This window comes from Phoca vitulina, unplaced genomic scaffold (assembly GCF_004348235.1).
Source record: "Phoca vitulina isolate PV1807 unplaced genomic scaffold, GSC_HSeal_1.0 scaffold38, whole genome shotgun sequence".
Taxonomy (NCBI): domain Eukaryota; kingdom Metazoa; phylum Chordata; class Mammalia; order Carnivora; family Phocidae; genus Phoca; species Phoca vitulina.
Genome location: NW_022589741.1, coordinates 16,100,079 through 16,116,522, shown reverse-complemented (window position 1 = coordinate 16,116,522; position 16,444 = coordinate 16,100,079). Strand labels below are relative to the sequence as shown.

Below are 16,444 nucleotides of genomic sequence, written 5' to 3'. Positions count from 1 at the left end.
CTTGCGCTCTCTCTCTCAAATAAATAAATAAAATCTTTAAAAAAAAAAATACACTCTGAAGTATCCAACCAGGACAGTTCAAGTACTAACAGTTTGTTTCTGTTACGGACTACTGTTTGTGTCCCTCCCGCCTCCCCCAGTTCATACGCTGAGCCCTAACCCCTAATATGTAATAGTATTTGGAGGTGGGGCTTTTGGCAGGTAATTAGAATTGGATGAGGTCATAAGAGTGGGGACCTCCTGATGGGATTAGTGTCCTTATAAGAAGAGACACCAGAGAGACTATTCTCTCTTTACCTGCGCTTGCACCAAAGAAGGACCATGTGAGCACAAAGCAAAAAGGGGGCCATCTGCGAGCCAGGAGAGGGCTCTCACCAGAAACTGGCACCCTCATCTCATACTTCTAGCCTCTAAAAGGGAGAGAAAATACATTTCTGTTATTTAAGCCAAGTCTCTGGTATTTTGTTATAGCAGCCCCAGCAGATTAAGATAGTTTCAAAAAGACATGGCTTACTTTTTTGTATATAATCCTATCAACTAGAATCTCTTCATGAAGCCAAGACAGAAGGCAAGAAGAGGGTGCTGTGAAACTCCAAATTCCTTCGCTAACTCTCTCATGTCCCACAAAAATCCACAAAATTTCTCCATTACGAGATTCATGAGAAAAATAGAAAATTAAGTATAACTGAAATTGTAGATCAGAAACATGATCTGCATGTGATCAATAGACTCCAAAAGGTACAGAGGGAAAAATAAGAAGAAATGGAATAAATACTGACCTCCTGCCCCAGGCAGAAACTTCACAAAAGAAGTCAATGCAAAACAAGCACTTGGTTTTCTTTTAAAATGAGCCGAGTAAATCTATCTCACCAAAACAGCTCTAAAAATAGCTAAGAGAGTTCAAAATAAACAATTTGTTAAGGGAAGAACTAGCATTTGTCGAAGTATCGAGCTAATGAATTCTACCCCAAGACAGTGTAAAATCTCAAAACTTAAGAAGTGGGCTTGGTCAGAGATCGATCCTACACTAAGGCAAAGTCAGCAGTTGCCATGACTCTACTCAATCATCTTCCATCATTCCCACGCTTTTCTCGACTCCCTAGAGATTCTTTTTCATCTGTGCTAACGGCACAAAGTCTGAGGAAGTCTATTCACACAGGTGATAAAATATTTGTAATGTCAAAGAGATTTAAGTTAGCACACTAATGCTGTTCTGATCAAGTCATCCCTTTTATAAGTGCTTTTGAAGGACCCATGGCTCAGTTCCTTCCAAAAAAAGGTATTTCGAGGGTTTTCAAGAAACAAACATACAGAGAAGCCACACCTTATTTCCCCATTACCACTTAAAATGTTTCTATTACTAACAAGCGAATGGCATGTCTGAACTAGTGTTAATATTCCTATCACTGAAATATTAACATCCAAATCAAACAGCGAGCCTTTGCATACATACCTATCATCCAAAGCAAACATCCTAGCATCCAAAGCAAATAGCAAGCTTTTGCATACATACCACAGATCTAGGAAAATGGTGGGGGAGGTGAAATACAACATTTCAAAGGCTACTGGAAAAGAAGGGAGCCAATAAAGATAGTGTTCACATTCCTAAGGAGAGAATAAGCCATAGGAAGCTCTTTACATGGAACAGAGAGACATGTCTTGAGAAATTCGGAAGCTCTTTCTTACTTAGGAGGAGCCAAATACTTTGGACAGAAGAAAAAAACATACACTTGCCATGCTATACAGCATGGAACACATTTGGTCTTGAACTAACTGTAAAAGGTTTAACTACACACAAAAAGGCACTGGTCACAAAAACCGAAGCAAAGAGCTATATTTATCTATTTAACATAGAAGCAATAACTTGTTTAAAAGCAAACACTGAGGCCTCATAATATTAAAAAGTATGTGACACTATGGGGCTCAAGTGTCAGGAGATATAAAATGTCTTAAGGGGGGGAGGGGCGCTTTCATATATTTTTTTTTCCTTTCATGTTTATCAGGCTAGGACACACAGCTACATCTGGGGAAACTTCCATTTGATAGACTTTTGGCTCTTTTAAAGAAGACCTGGTTTTCCTTTGAGGCCAAATTTGGAATCTTCTTAAAAAGGAATAACTTATTAGTCTTTCAGAGATTATTTTAAAAGTCTTGGTTCCAAGCAGTATTTCTCCTGTTCACTTTTCTCAAAGCACTAATCGGATGCCAAAACAAGGGAAGAGGGCAGGTAAAACTGTGCAGAGGAAAGGGAAAAACGTGTATGAACTTCACAAACATGGTTTAAATTATCTTTGGAAGACAGGACACAGCCTCGAAATATTAGTGCTTCAATCATCTGTTGCAAAAGTTAACCATTCAGATTAAACCTGCTCTTTGTGAAAATTATTTTTAAAAGGTGTCATTCTGACATTTTCCCATTCAGAATAAGCTGCAGGGAAACTTATGAAAGGCATAAACAAATTCTTCAAGCCACAGAAATAAAATACTTAATGTATTTTTGCTGTTGTGGATAAATCATACACGAACAGCATTTCCAGATGATGAGGCCAATAAAAAGAAACAAATAAAAAAAATCAAATAAACATTCCAAAGAACTGGTAACAGCTCTAAGTCACACCAGTGCTATGCTTAGACGGAACGACTGGTGCCATGAAATTCTACATGATCCAAACTCAGCAAATGGGACATGGGAAGAAGATGCCAAGAATTCAAAGCCCACCCATGTTATATGGAGGAGCCCAACTCAAACATATTAGACATTATCACTTTCCCATCATACGTAAGATGAAAGAGAAGACGGGTCATGTGGCCTACTCTTACTCTATGATGTTAGTTTCTAGCAACCTTAAGCTTCCCAGTGGCAGCCACATTTAAAACCCCAGGCTCCCTTTCCCTGCAGTAGGTCATGCCATGCAGAGCAGACACAAGGAAGGCTGCAGTTATTTTAAAAAAAAAAAAAAAAAAGGAAACAGCATGAAGCAAGCTCCAAAGGTGCAAGGCTGAATTGGCTACATTAGCTTACCATATATCTCGGATCTACTCTCCTCTGAACTAGACTTTGTCTTCTTGGAGGAGCTATCTGCACAAGAGCGGGAGAAAAGGAGAGAGATATAGAAAATATGGAGACCAATGTGAGGGGGAAATTCATGGGGGAAAAAGGAATGAATCATGATCAAGTTAAATCGTGCAAACACAAAGTATGAACATCACAGGTGACAGCACTTAGAACAGTCACGAACAGCACAAGTAATGACATATTTTAAAGATTTATCGAAGAAAAGACAGTGCAATAAAAATATGTTCAAACAAAACAACACATGAACAGTCTACAAAATATATCATCTGACAACCATAGAGATGACAAAAGCACTAAAAGCTGTAATAATCTCATTTTGAAGCACTGCATACCACTTGGCTCAGTCTGTCTTTGGAAATGGGCACACCACAGAGGAATAAGTCAATCTAACAAGACTCTAATGTCTATATGAACATAGGGCAGAAACTCATTAGCAAGATAATAACTAATCATATTAATAAAAGCCTCTGAGCCCCATCATGTCAAAATTAGGTGTCAGAAATAAAAAAATTATCTTTTAATGGAGATCCAGAAGTTATGCCCCACCACCAAAGCCTAAATAAATTGATGATCAGGATTTCATTTTTACCTATGACCCAAGATGCAGGTAAATTATTAGATATTCACTTCCTATTCTTCCCTTCCTCGATAATACTTATGTTTTTTCAAAATAACGGTTTATACTAAAAGTATGAAACATCTGAGTTGGATACAAAAAATATGCTCTATTAAAAATTGTATTTCTAAACAAAAATATCTAAAAAGATACATTTTATTTATGTATCCATGACCTTAGCAATTACCTACTTTATCTTTTGTCATAGGAACATACAACTGAGTAAAACAGTATGTACACAAAGAACACTTATCAGTTTCAAATGACAAAAGCAAATTATCCAGCATTTTTTATAAACTAAATACTAAGTGACTTTATAAGGAGAAAGCAAAAGCCCACATTGTACAACAGGAATTCAATCTATTTATATAAAATTAAGAATATAAATAGTCAGAAGTCTACTAACATGAAAACCTTAGGAAAGATCAACACTACTGAAACGATTCTCTGAGCTCAGAATATTTTTGACTGAAGAAAAAGGGATCTCTATTCATTTGCTTACTCTAAAATTAGATGATCATTAATTTCTAAAGTTGGATTTTATCTAATACTCCAATTTACCATGATCACACATGAATTTTTAAATGACTACAGAAATCTGTAGTTGTTAGAGCTTTGATTTTATGAGATACTACCGTTCACACTTAATGATTTATTTTAATATTAAGTCCTTGGTCTGACTAGAATCTCCAATTATGAAATAATGACAATTTTTATTATCATCATTATTTTTTAATAAAATATACTCTACAATGATGCTTCCACAGTGGAATCCATAGTGTTGAACGTTAAAAATGCTTGCATTCCTCCTGAAAGCACAGGTTTTGTATTATAACATCGAAGAGGAAGGAAGAGTCGGAAACAGACCAAACACTAACTCCTGGGTATTTCAGGTAGTTATACAGCTTAAGCTCAATTATGCTGAACTAAACTACTCTCAATATTCTTTGGAAGAACAAACAATGTTTTACCTGTAGGATCAAAATCATGTGATGCACTGCGCTCAACTTTCTGCTTCTTATCTGTTGGTGACTCTCGGTTCAAAATACTCCCATGCCTAAATTAAAGTAAAGCAGTCAAATATTTACTACAAGCAAATCAACAGAATAAAAACTTAAAAAATTGCAAGTGTGTCTTACAAAGAGAATCCAAGTAATCAGTTTACCTTATACATCCTCATAAATCTAACTTACATTTTTCAAGAAGTTTTAAATTCAGTCTATGCTATGTGTAATAAAGAATCTAGTTATAAAAAGTGCTTAAAAATAATAAAAGTAGTATTTAGTATTAAGTCTATTTTATTCTTAGAAATAACTTAGAAATAGCATTTAGTATTAGAAATAACTTAAATTTGGGATGCCTGGGCAGCTCAGTCTGCCTTCAGCTCGGGTCATGATCCCAGCGTCCTGCTTGTGCTCTCTCTGACAAATAAATACAATCTTTAAAAATAAAATAAAATAACTTAAATTCTTTCAGTGGATTTCACAGGTTACTATGACTTCCACGGAACAGGTAAGAAAACAGTGAAAACAGTGCCTGAAACTAATTCAACACCTTAACACTTCCCCTGACCTGACCCTACATATTCTATGGTCAGGTTCAAAATCACTGTGTAAATAAATGTAGCATGGATGAGAAGAGTAAAAAAAAGAAAAAAAAAATCTTAGGCAAATTTCACTAGAGTTCTAGCTACAGAAGTCAGGCAGGCCCAGATGACACCAGAATTATTATTTTTCCTATGGCCTACCCAATTATACTGATCAGATAATGGCAGGGCAGCAAATAAGACCCTCACTGTAATACATACACTACTAATTAACTGAAATGCCAAGATTAGCATTGGTATCCTGGACCATGTTGTCACTAAAAATGATAAAAGTACTAACATAATTAGGAATGATATACTACCTACATTTTAAATAATATTCATGACAACTAGGATGAGAGAGCAGTGAGAATAAGCACTGAGGAAAAGGCATTTAGTCCCAGGATCTGAATACATATAGAGATATGGCTGTTGACCACAGGCGTATTTGAACATTTTGGATTTTTTCCTTTACTGTCTTAAAGTAATTAAGACTGATTCAGTTTGCCAAAGTTCATTAACTAAAGGCAGCTGTAGTTACCCAAGTGATAAAATACATCAAAAACTGGCAAGCCATTTACACTCCCCAAGCTACTCACAACTGAAAACAGTCACAATAGATTTTAAAATTAAATCTCTTCATAGGGAGTGACCTTAACTATCAATTTGAACAAACTTTTAAAATGCTTATATTAAAAACATTGAAAATGTTATCAAAACAATGCTGTCTTCCAGAAAAAATATGCAACACCTGTTATATTTTAAATTTGTAAAACATTCTGATATTTTAAACTACTTAAATCCACATTTTCAAAAGCCACAAAACTCTGCCATAATTTCAAAGGAATGCTTCTAATTAAGATTTAACCTAAGCGTATGAAGGGCAACTGAACAACTTACCTTATAGGTTTTTTGAGGGGAAACCTGAAACAAAGAAAAAAAAAAAAGGAAATATGCAGTTATTTCACTTATAAGATTGTTATTAGGTTTATTCATTCTACTAAATCAGACTAAGAGATTTAAATCTTATGCTAACATTCCCAAAGCAAGATTCAACAAACAGGTGGAATAAGGAGCTGGATGCTATTTTTTAATAACTCCTTTGTTAAATCTTAAATTGCAGGTGCATTTACCATGATCTGTCACTGAGTATGGGTTCTCTTTTTAAAAATCTAAATACGAATAGCAACAGTTAAATTTACTTGAGGGCTTACTAGATGCTAAGCGCTATTCTAAACTGTTGACACGTGTTATCTCATTTAAATATCTATAAAGATTGGGGCTCCTGGGTGGCTCAGTCGTTAAGCGTCTGCCTTCGGCTTGGGTCATGATCCCAGGATCCTGGGATCGAGCGCTGCATTGGGCTCCGTGCTCAGCGGGAAGCCTGCTTCTCCCTCTCCCACTCCCCCTGCCTGTGTTCCTGCTCTTGCTAACACTCTCTCTCTGTCAAATAAATAAATAAAATCTTTAAAAAAAAATAAAAGATATTTCCACTTTACAGATTTTAAAAAACTAAGGCAAAGAGAAATATCTTACCATTAAAATATTATACTTAGCTTCCCTAGCAAGGAAAGTTTCTTACTGTCCATCACCTCTCCCCATCCCCCAAGATATCTGGGTGCTAATTACTGTTCTATTGATCTGTGTCTACTACCTTTTGATCATAATCAAATCACAAATTCTCATTTATTTATGTTTAGCATTTATAACAGAAATCTAGAGAAAATACCATTGCAGTACTAAGAATATGTTCCAAAAGTAGATAACAAAGGGTACATCTTTTCTTTCTTCAGTTCTATAAGCTATTAAGAACTACTGCATTTCTGGGGCACCTGGGTGGCTCAGTCGTTAAGCATCTGCCTTCAGCTCAGGTCATGATCCCAGTGTCCTGGGATCGAGTCCCACATCGGGCTCCCTGCTCTGCGGGAAGCCTGCTTCTCCCTCTCCCATTCCCCCTGCTTGTGTTCCTGCTCTCGCTATGTCTCTCTCTGTCAAATAAATAAATAAAACCTTAAAAAAAAAAAAAAAAAAAGAACTACTGCATTTCCTCCTGGTTGCCTTTTTTCAAAGAAACATTACTAGAGGCTTCTTGATAAGAATTTGATGTTACACATAAACACTAAGTCTACAAGTGTTTTTGGATCTCCTCCCATTCCCCTTTTCAGATCTGTCATTTCAGAAATTACCTCAACCCATGACATTTTATGTAAAGATTATTTAGCCTGGGTAACAAAAATGGGATTTATTAAGACTATCAATAAAATTTTTTTTTTTAAAAAAGGTTATTAGTAAACATAGTAAGAAACAAACATAAAACAATACTTAAATGACTTATTTATCATGGAGACAGTTTAGTTAAAAAAAAAACTCTAAAGTACAAGTTTAATTACAATTTCCTTTAACTCCTCTATAAACCAGAACTGATCCAAAGACAAAGACAAAGAATCTAAAAACTTCCATAAGAAGTGCATGTTAACCACAACAAAGTTAGGGATAACAAGGAAAAGAGGTTTGGGGTAAGAGTAAACTGCTCTAGAGAATAGACCGACTACAAAAGATCATCAGATTTTCAGAAATAGGAAGTCCATCCTTACTTGTTGGGGGAGTGTGGGGAGGTGGGAGTATGTTTTTTTAATTTAGAAATGAACATAAGAGCTGGCAGAAAAGAATTCCCAACTGAGTTTCTACAAAGGATAATACCTGCAGTTAGCAACCTTAGCCACTCTTCCTGATAGCCATTATAAAAACTCCTAGCCCCAAACAATGCTGCTTGCGTCAGGGACTGCAACATCCAGGGAGATTCTGGTAAAGAATCCCGGAAGTTCCCAGACTACTGATTGTAAGTCAGCTTCCTGAGCTGCCTTCTCTTATGAGGGAATGGAAAAGGAGGGGAAAGAGGATAAAAATGGAATGAAAAGATGAAGAACAAGGACTACTGTATGGTAAAATTTGCTTAACATATTTTCTGTACTACATTCTTAAAGTACAGGTGAAGAGCCTCTCTCAAACAAAAATTTTTAAATCACAGCACTTTTTCTCTAATCACTAAATTCCACAATTAGCCCAACACTAGGCTGATGAAACAATTCTGGTACACAAAATCCTCTATTTTCAAGTTCCTGTCCATTCTGTAATGCAATCATACAACTGTGACAACCTCCTCTGGTTAGATATCTATGGAAAAGAGCTGTAGTTGAATGATGAATTATGTTGGATGTGCTTAATCAAATTGTATCTGGCTTTCGAAAATATATTGATGACTTGGACATTTAGCCAACAATGGACATGTTCATGCATATTTACATGTGTGTATGTATTTTTCCAGATGTAAGACGAAGTCCAAGTACCAATATGAAGAACCATAATTTAAAAAGGAAAGCGTTGTCAGAAATTAGAGCCATTAGGATAAGATAACTAGATGCCCTTACTTTTGATTACCTATACTAAGCATACTTGAGTGCCACAAATCCTAACCAAGAGCCTTAAAGGTCACAATTACATTTACTCACTTGACTCAGGATGCCTTTTTCTTATATAAGTTCTGAGCTCTAATATTAAAGCCCTAGGTAGCAAAGATAGAGAAGCCTCCCCAAAGTTTTTATTTTCATACTCCTCCCAATATGTTATTACAGTGTAAAAGGAGTTGTGATTTGGTAATTAAATAACCCTAACCCAATAAATAATATTTACTTTAGTAAAATTCCAGTTTTAGCCAGGTTTAACTATACACACACACACACACACACACACACACACACACACACATATGCATATTTAACAATACAATACATACATACATATACATGATTTTCTAATTGGGATATCCCTTTAAGACTGTTAAACAGAATTTCTTCTAGATTAAAAACATTACAAAGGGCCATCAAAATTTGTGTTAACACATATTTGCTTATAATATATAGTCTATTAGAAGTCATTTTTTCCTTTTATAGATGACTTTTTGTGAGAAAAGAACTAGCCTTTGACATTACTCCTGAAAGAAAAAATAGAAATACCACATTCAAACCTTAATTCCTACCCTCTCTCTCTCCTTCAAGGTATTAGATGTTTTTTTTCTCGGGTTTACTTATGATGAAGAATTTGGGACTCTGGATGGTTCTTCATAAGAGATGACTGAAATGAGGAGAGTTAAGTTCAGGGTATTATACCTAAGCTGGATAGTGGGCAAGTTTTCATTAGCAAACAACGTTAGCTACTAAATTTAGAATTCTCAGTAATTCCGTTGTAAGATACATCCTGATCTTAGCAATGTTAAAAGGCAGGATGAAAAGCCTGTGCACCTTGGAATCAATGAAATATAGCAGTAGCTTATTGGAATTCACGCCAGTGAGGAGAGTTGCTAGACAAAGAACTCTGCAAAACAGAACACAGTAAAGAGAAGTCTAAGGCTCAATCCTCATAAAATGATGACAAACATCAAGGCAAAAATACAGCATTCCAATACTGTTACAGTCAATGAAAACTGCATGGGATCCCAAGGCCTCAGGGACAGGGGCTCCTCAGAAAAAACAACAACAATGAGGTTTGTATTCTAGTTTCACAATTTAAAAGGTGCTTTTACACTGGTACAAGGTGCTCAGGCTCTCTAACAATCTTCTGTAAAATAGTGATAAGACTAGTCCCTACCTTAGACATTTGTTTTGAGAATTAGAAAATGCAAAGCATTAAATGAGAAGCACTGCCTAGCACATAATAACCACTTAATTATTATTAACTGTTAGAACAAAAATAAAATCTGAACTTTAGAGACTTAATTTCAAATTAAGTAGAAAAGAAAAATAAACTTAAAGACTAACAATATTCAAATAGGTTTTTAGCTCAGTAAAATCCACAGAAATGCATAATTCAGAGTCAATGATGAAACTATAGGTTTAACTTGCCAAGTCATATAAAATTAACGTCAATACTCAAGTTAACAAACTTCCCAGATGCTGCAGGGTAAGAGAAAAGATCAGGTTACAACCAAAACTTTTAATTTTCCTAGCAAGTAGGGCCAGGGATTTTTTTTTTTTTTTTTAAAGCCTGTGAAATTGCGTTGACCATACCTGAGAGAGAGTCCATTATTTCTGCATCTCCTTTAAAGTATCAAGAAGGATTAAGGCATTCAGTGTCCTGGATGTAAATCAAGTTTTTTATTTATCTATTTCTACAAAATAATTTAAAGATCCTGAGGCACAACACTAAAATTTGAAATTAGTCCAATGTGAATATGAACCAGCTAGTCCTAGCATTATATCATTTTTCACAAAATAACAAACAAAACAGCTAAAAGGGCATTTGTCTGCAATACATAAGTACCCTTAAGTATAGGGATTTAGAACATATTGCTGACTTCAGCTACACTGTTAATTCAATCTTTAGATCTCTGGACAGTAAGATTCATAGAACCAAAAGTAGTAATGACCACCACCACTCCTATCCCTCAAAAAAAAAAAACACCAGTCATAAATCTTTTCACCAGCTACAATTTATAACTGGTCTAGCTTAGACTCACTAAAAGAACCAAAAATTACAGAAATAGAAAAAAGAAAAGTTCAAAAATTATCTACCATTGTACCTTTTTATTAGGATATAGATCTAAAGCATGGCAAGTTGTTAGCAGAGCTGGCAGTAACATTAGTTATATCAGAAAGACTCAAACAGAAGCTACAGCTGACAGGATGACTCACGGAGAATTTTCATGGTGTTGTTATTAGTTTTAAACCTCTGGACCTTGCAATATAAAACCACAGAAATGAGGACCAGGGAGGCTCAGTTCTGGTGTAAAATTCAAAAATGATTCACTAAAATGTAATGTAAGAAGATCTCAAATTAACTTCTTAAATATAGCTTAGGATACTGCCACTTTTACTGAAGAACTGAAACACATGACAACCCTTAGTAAGTGGCTCTTCTTTCCTGGACATACTTTGACAAATCAAACAGTAAATTCTAAATTACTTTAATTGCCTCTGCCAGATATTATAAATCGGATATTGGTTGTTTCTGAACTGGGAAAAGTAATTCATAATAAAAATAATATCTTATTTATTACGGGCTCTTTTTTCCTCATGGACAATCTGGAACAGTATCACTTTTGGGAATATCTCCTGTAAGGTTTCTAAATATATTACTCTCCTTTGAGATCATGGGTACATCATTAACTTATACAGTGTCTTTTTAGACTTCCAATTATTCACTTCAAAAAACCAAGCAAAGGGAACTGCCAGAAAAAAGTATGAGAACCTCAAACTACTTAGTATCTTCATTCCATTCAACACCATTCAAACTATCAAATCTATGCTTATATGAGATATTAACATCATTAAACAATAAAAACAATAAACAAACTGGACTCTACAGAATAATCTCAAAATTGACAAAACAGTAATGATTTTCATTTGATAGGAATTTAAATATTTTTAAATTTAATTTATTTAAATTTAATTTAATTAACATATACTATATTATTAGTTTCAGAGGTAGAATTTAGTGATTCATCAGTTGCATATAACACCCAGCACTCATTATTTCAAATGCTCTCCTTAATGCCCATATCTCAGTTACCCTATTCCCCGACCCACCTCCCCTTCAGCAACCCTCAAGTTTGTTTCCTAGAGTTAAAAGTCTCTTATGGTTTGCCTCCCTCTCTGTTTTCGTCATATTTTTTCTTTCCCTTCCCCTATGTTCATCTGTTTTGTTTCTTAAATTGCACATATGAGTGAAATCATCATGGTATTTGTCTTTCTCTTGACTTATTTTGCTTAGCAGATAGGGATTTAAACCTTAATCTTATTTTACAATTCCCGATTTCAGAATTTGCTTGGAGAGGTGGTTCAGGACAGCAGTATAGGAAGATCCTAAACTTACCTCTTCCTATGGACACAAAAATTTAACAGCTAAAATGCAACAATTTCTTCTGAAAAAGTTCTGAAAACTAGATGAACGGTTCCTCCACAACAAAAGATAAAAGGGCCACATTGAGACAGGTGGGGGAGGCAGAGACATGCTTTTGCCAAAAACCCACCCCAGGCACAGTGACCCATATTCAGAAGGGATCTCAAAAAATACGAACTTTTCCCTGAGGAGCAAGGGGTTTGTGCCCCACATCAGGCACCTCAACCCTGGGTCATGCACCACAGAGATGAGCCCCCAAAACTTAATATAAACAGGGATTAGGTCCAGGAGAACCACAGAAATGTAGGCAATTGAGAACACACTCTTAAAGGGTTTGCAGGCTGATTTACTCGCTCTGACACCCAATCCAAAAGCAGCAGTTTGAAAAGCTCCTACACCATAGGTGAAGCAGACCCAATTACTCATCTTAAAGCAACTGCCAGAGGGGCAGGTACCTGTTGGGATTCTCTCCAAAAACAGAAACATTGGGAAGTACCATTTTTGTGATCATATTCTACCTTGTTAATGCTACCTTGCTAATTTTTACAATCTCCCTCTAACCTGCTAGTGCAGGTTGGTATCCCCCACTCCAGTGCCTAACCATGCCACAGCCAGGCAACCCCCCTCCACTCCTGATGCCACAGTCACAGCCCCACCACAGCCAGCAGGCATGCGCAACACACACAGGGGATGCTCCTCGAGAGCCTGACTCTGGTGACCAGGGAGACTGCACTTCTGGGTCCCATGGGTCAGCTCCTACAGAAGGCTCCACCTTCAAAACCCAGAGAGGTAGCTGTTTTGCCTAATAAATGGAAACAAACACAGAGACTCAGGCAAAATGAGGAGACAGGAATAGGTGGCAAACAAAAGTACAAGATAAAACTTTAGAAAAAGTCCTTAATGAAACAGAGATAAATAATCTACCTGTTAAAGAGTTCAAAGTAACAGTCATAAAGATGGTCACCGAACTTGGGAGAATAGACACATTGAGAACATCAACAAAGAGAAAATACAAGAAAGTACCAAAAAGAAGTCACAGAGCTGAAGAATACAATAACTGGAACTAAAAAACTACACTAGAGGGGTTTGACAGCACCCTGAATGAAGCAGAAGAACAATCAGTGAGCTATAAGACAAAGCAACAGAACTCACCCAAACAGAGCAGCAAAAAAAAAAAAAAAGAAAGAAAGAAACTTTAGAAAATAAAGATAGGTTAAAGGACATATGGGATAACATCAAGTGGAATAACATCCCCATTACGGGGGGTCCCAGAAGGAAAAGAGAGAAAGGGGCAGAAAACTTATTTGAAGAAATAATGGCTGAAAACGTCATTAACCCGGGGAAGGAAACAGACATCCAGGTCCAGGAAGCACAGAGAGTTCTACATAAAACAAACCCCCAAAAATCCACACCAAGAAACATTATAATTAAATGTCAGAAGTTAAAGATAAAAAGAGAATGTGAAAAGCAGCAAGAGGAAAACAATTTGTTATATACAAGGGAAACTCCATAAGGCTATCAGCAGATTTTTTAGCAGAAAATTTGCAGGTCAGAAGAGAGTGGCATGACATATTCAAAGTACCAAAAGGAAAAAAATTCCAACCAAGAATATGCTACCTGGGGGAAAAAATACTCTACCTGGCAAGGTTATCATTCAAAATAGAAGAAGAGATAAAGAATTTTTCAGATAAGCAAAAGCTAAAGGAGTCCATCACCACTAAACTGCCCTTAAAAAAATGTTAAAAGGAATTCTTTAAGCGAAAAAGCAATGGTGTTAATTAATGACAAGAAAACATATGAAAGTAAAAATCTCACTGAAAAAGGTAATATATGTAGTTAAGGTAGTGGATTAATCACTTACAAAGCTAGTATGAAGGTCAAAAGACAAAAGTAGTAAAAGTATCAATAACTACAATAATTCATTAAAAACTAAGTTTTTGCTTTGTGGTTACTGTGAGGTTCACAAATAACATCTACGTATATAACAGTCTATTTTAAGTTGATGACAGCTTAAATTTGAATACATTCTAAAACTACATTTTTACACCCCCCCATGTTTTATTTTTGATGTCACATAAGATAAAAAGCTGTGATGCATTTGTGAACCTCACAGTAACCACAAAGCAAAAACTTACAGTAAATACACAAAAGAAAATGAAGACAAATCTGTACATAACACTAAAGAAGGTTATCAAACCACAAGGGAAGAGAAAGGAAGAAAGAAACAGAGAGGAACTACCAAAACAGCCAGAAAACAATTAGTAAAATGGCAATAAGTACATACCTATCAATAATTTCTTTAAATGTAAATGGACTAAATTCTCCAACCAAAAAGTACAGAGTGGTTGAATGGATTAAAAAAACAAGATTCATATATATGCTACCTATAAGACAATAATTTCAGAAGTAACATAGAGACTGAAAGTAAAGGGAAGGAAAAAAATACTCCATGCATATGTGAACTGAAAGAAAGAAAGAAAGTTGATGTAGCTATGCTTGTAACACAAAAAATAAACTTTAAAATAAACACTTTAGGGGTGCCTGGGTGGCTCATTTGGTTAGGCGCCTGCCTTCGCCTCGGGTCATGACTCTCAGCAGGGAGTCTGTTATTTCCTCTCCCTCTGCCCCTCCCCCCCATTTGTGCACTCTCTCTCTCTCAAATAAATAAAATCTTTAAAAAAAAAAAAAAAAGACATGGGGTGCCTGGGTGGCTCAGTCGTTAAGTGTCTGCCTTCGGCTCAGGTCATGATCCCAGGGTCCTGGGACTGAGCCCCGCATCGGCTCCCTGCTCAGCAGGGAAGCCTGCTTCTCCCTCTCCCACTCCCCCTGCTTGTGTTCCCTCTCTTGCTGTGTCTCTCTCTGTCAAATAAATAAATAAAATCTTTAAAAAATAAATACATAAAAATTAAAAAAATAAAGACTTTAATAAGTTAAAGAAAAGCATTACATAATGATAAAGGGGTCAATCCAGCAAGAAGATATAACATTTATAAGTATATATGCACCCAACATAGGAACACCAAAATAAATAAATATTAACAGACCTAAAGAAACTGACAATACAATAATAGTAGACATCTACAGATAAATCATCCACACAGAAAATCAGTAAGAAAACACTGACTTTAAACAACACATTAAACCAGATGTTCTTAATAGATATATATGGAACATTCCATCCAAAAGCAACAGAACACATTCTTCTCAAGTGCACATGGAACATTCTCCAGGACAGATCACATGTTAAGCCACAAAACAAGTTTCAATAAATTACAGAAGACTGAAATCCCATCAAGCACCTTGTCCACAATGGTATTAAACTAGAAATCAATTACAAAAGAAAACGAAAAAACAAAAATATAGAAATTAAATATGCTACCAACCAACCACAGAGAAATCTGAGGAATAAAAGAAATGTCTAGAGACAACTGAAAACAGAAATATGACATACAACAATCTATGGGATACAGCAAAAGCAATTAGAAGAGGGCAATTCATAGCAATGCAGGCATACTTCAAGAAACAGAATAGGGGCACCTGGGTAGCTCAATTGGTTAAGCAGCCAACTAACTCTTGGTTTCAGCTCAGGTCATGATCTCAGGGTCCTGGGATCCAACCCTGTGTTGGGCTCATGTTCAGCAGGGAGTCTGCTTGAGGACTCTCTCTCTCTCTCTCTGCCCTTCCCCCCACTCAGGTGCACACATGCACACACTTTTTCTCTCAAAGAGTTATATAAAGATTTTATATAAAATAAGATTGAATGTTCAAATTTTGTAAACTGAAGTGAGAACTGTACAAAATTTGTTAGGATAAGCTGCTTTCTGCAGATTTGTCAAAGGATACAACTGCACTTCTGAAAAAGTGGAAAGTTTTAGTTAGCTTTTACCTTTCGTATTGAGGTGTCATGGAGACAAACTCCACCATTAATCTGAACTTGAGAATTTTATGAAAATGTAAAATTAAAACATAAAATGTCAAATAACAGTATACTATACCTTCTATGACGTAAAAAAGTTCTACTCAAAATGTAAATTCTTACGTATCACTTTAAAGCACATATATATGTGCAATCTGTTTGCATTTTTATTAAAGAAAAAATCTAAAACATCCATAAAAATAGCATCCCATAGCAAAGAATACCGATTTAACAAGAAAACAAATTATAATGGATTTATCTTAAATGTTCCTAAACATTTCTTACCAAATACCAACACAATTACAAGAACAGGAATCTTATTTTGAAAATCTTAGGAGAAGGAAAAACAGTCAGAAT

The 16,444-nt window shown here is 35.7% G+C and overlaps 1 protein-coding gene across 5 annotated transcripts in view; it reads right to left on the bottom strand.

Annotated features, from left to right (window-relative positions):
- Positions 1 to 16,444, bottom strand: part of ARHGEF12 (Rho guanine nucleotide exchange factor 12) — a 145,883-nt gene that overhangs the window by 68,571 nt on the left and 60,868 nt on the right. For 3 of the 5 annotated variants that reach the window (XM_032428058.1, XM_032428059.1, XM_032428061.1), the window contains exons 2-4: positions 6,178 to 6,201; positions 4,664 to 4,749; positions 3,023 to 3,079 (exon numbers count right to left, since the gene is read on the bottom strand). In XM_032428058.1, coding sequence (XP_032283949.1) covers positions 3,023 to 3,079; positions 4,664 to 4,749; positions 6,178 to 6,201 — 167 coding nt within the window. The remainder of the gene's footprint in view (positions 1 to 3,022; positions 3,080 to 4,663; positions 4,750 to 6,177; positions 6,202 to 16,444) is intronic. The other 2 variants (XM_032428060.1, XM_032428062.1) reach the window with 1 other exon arrangement.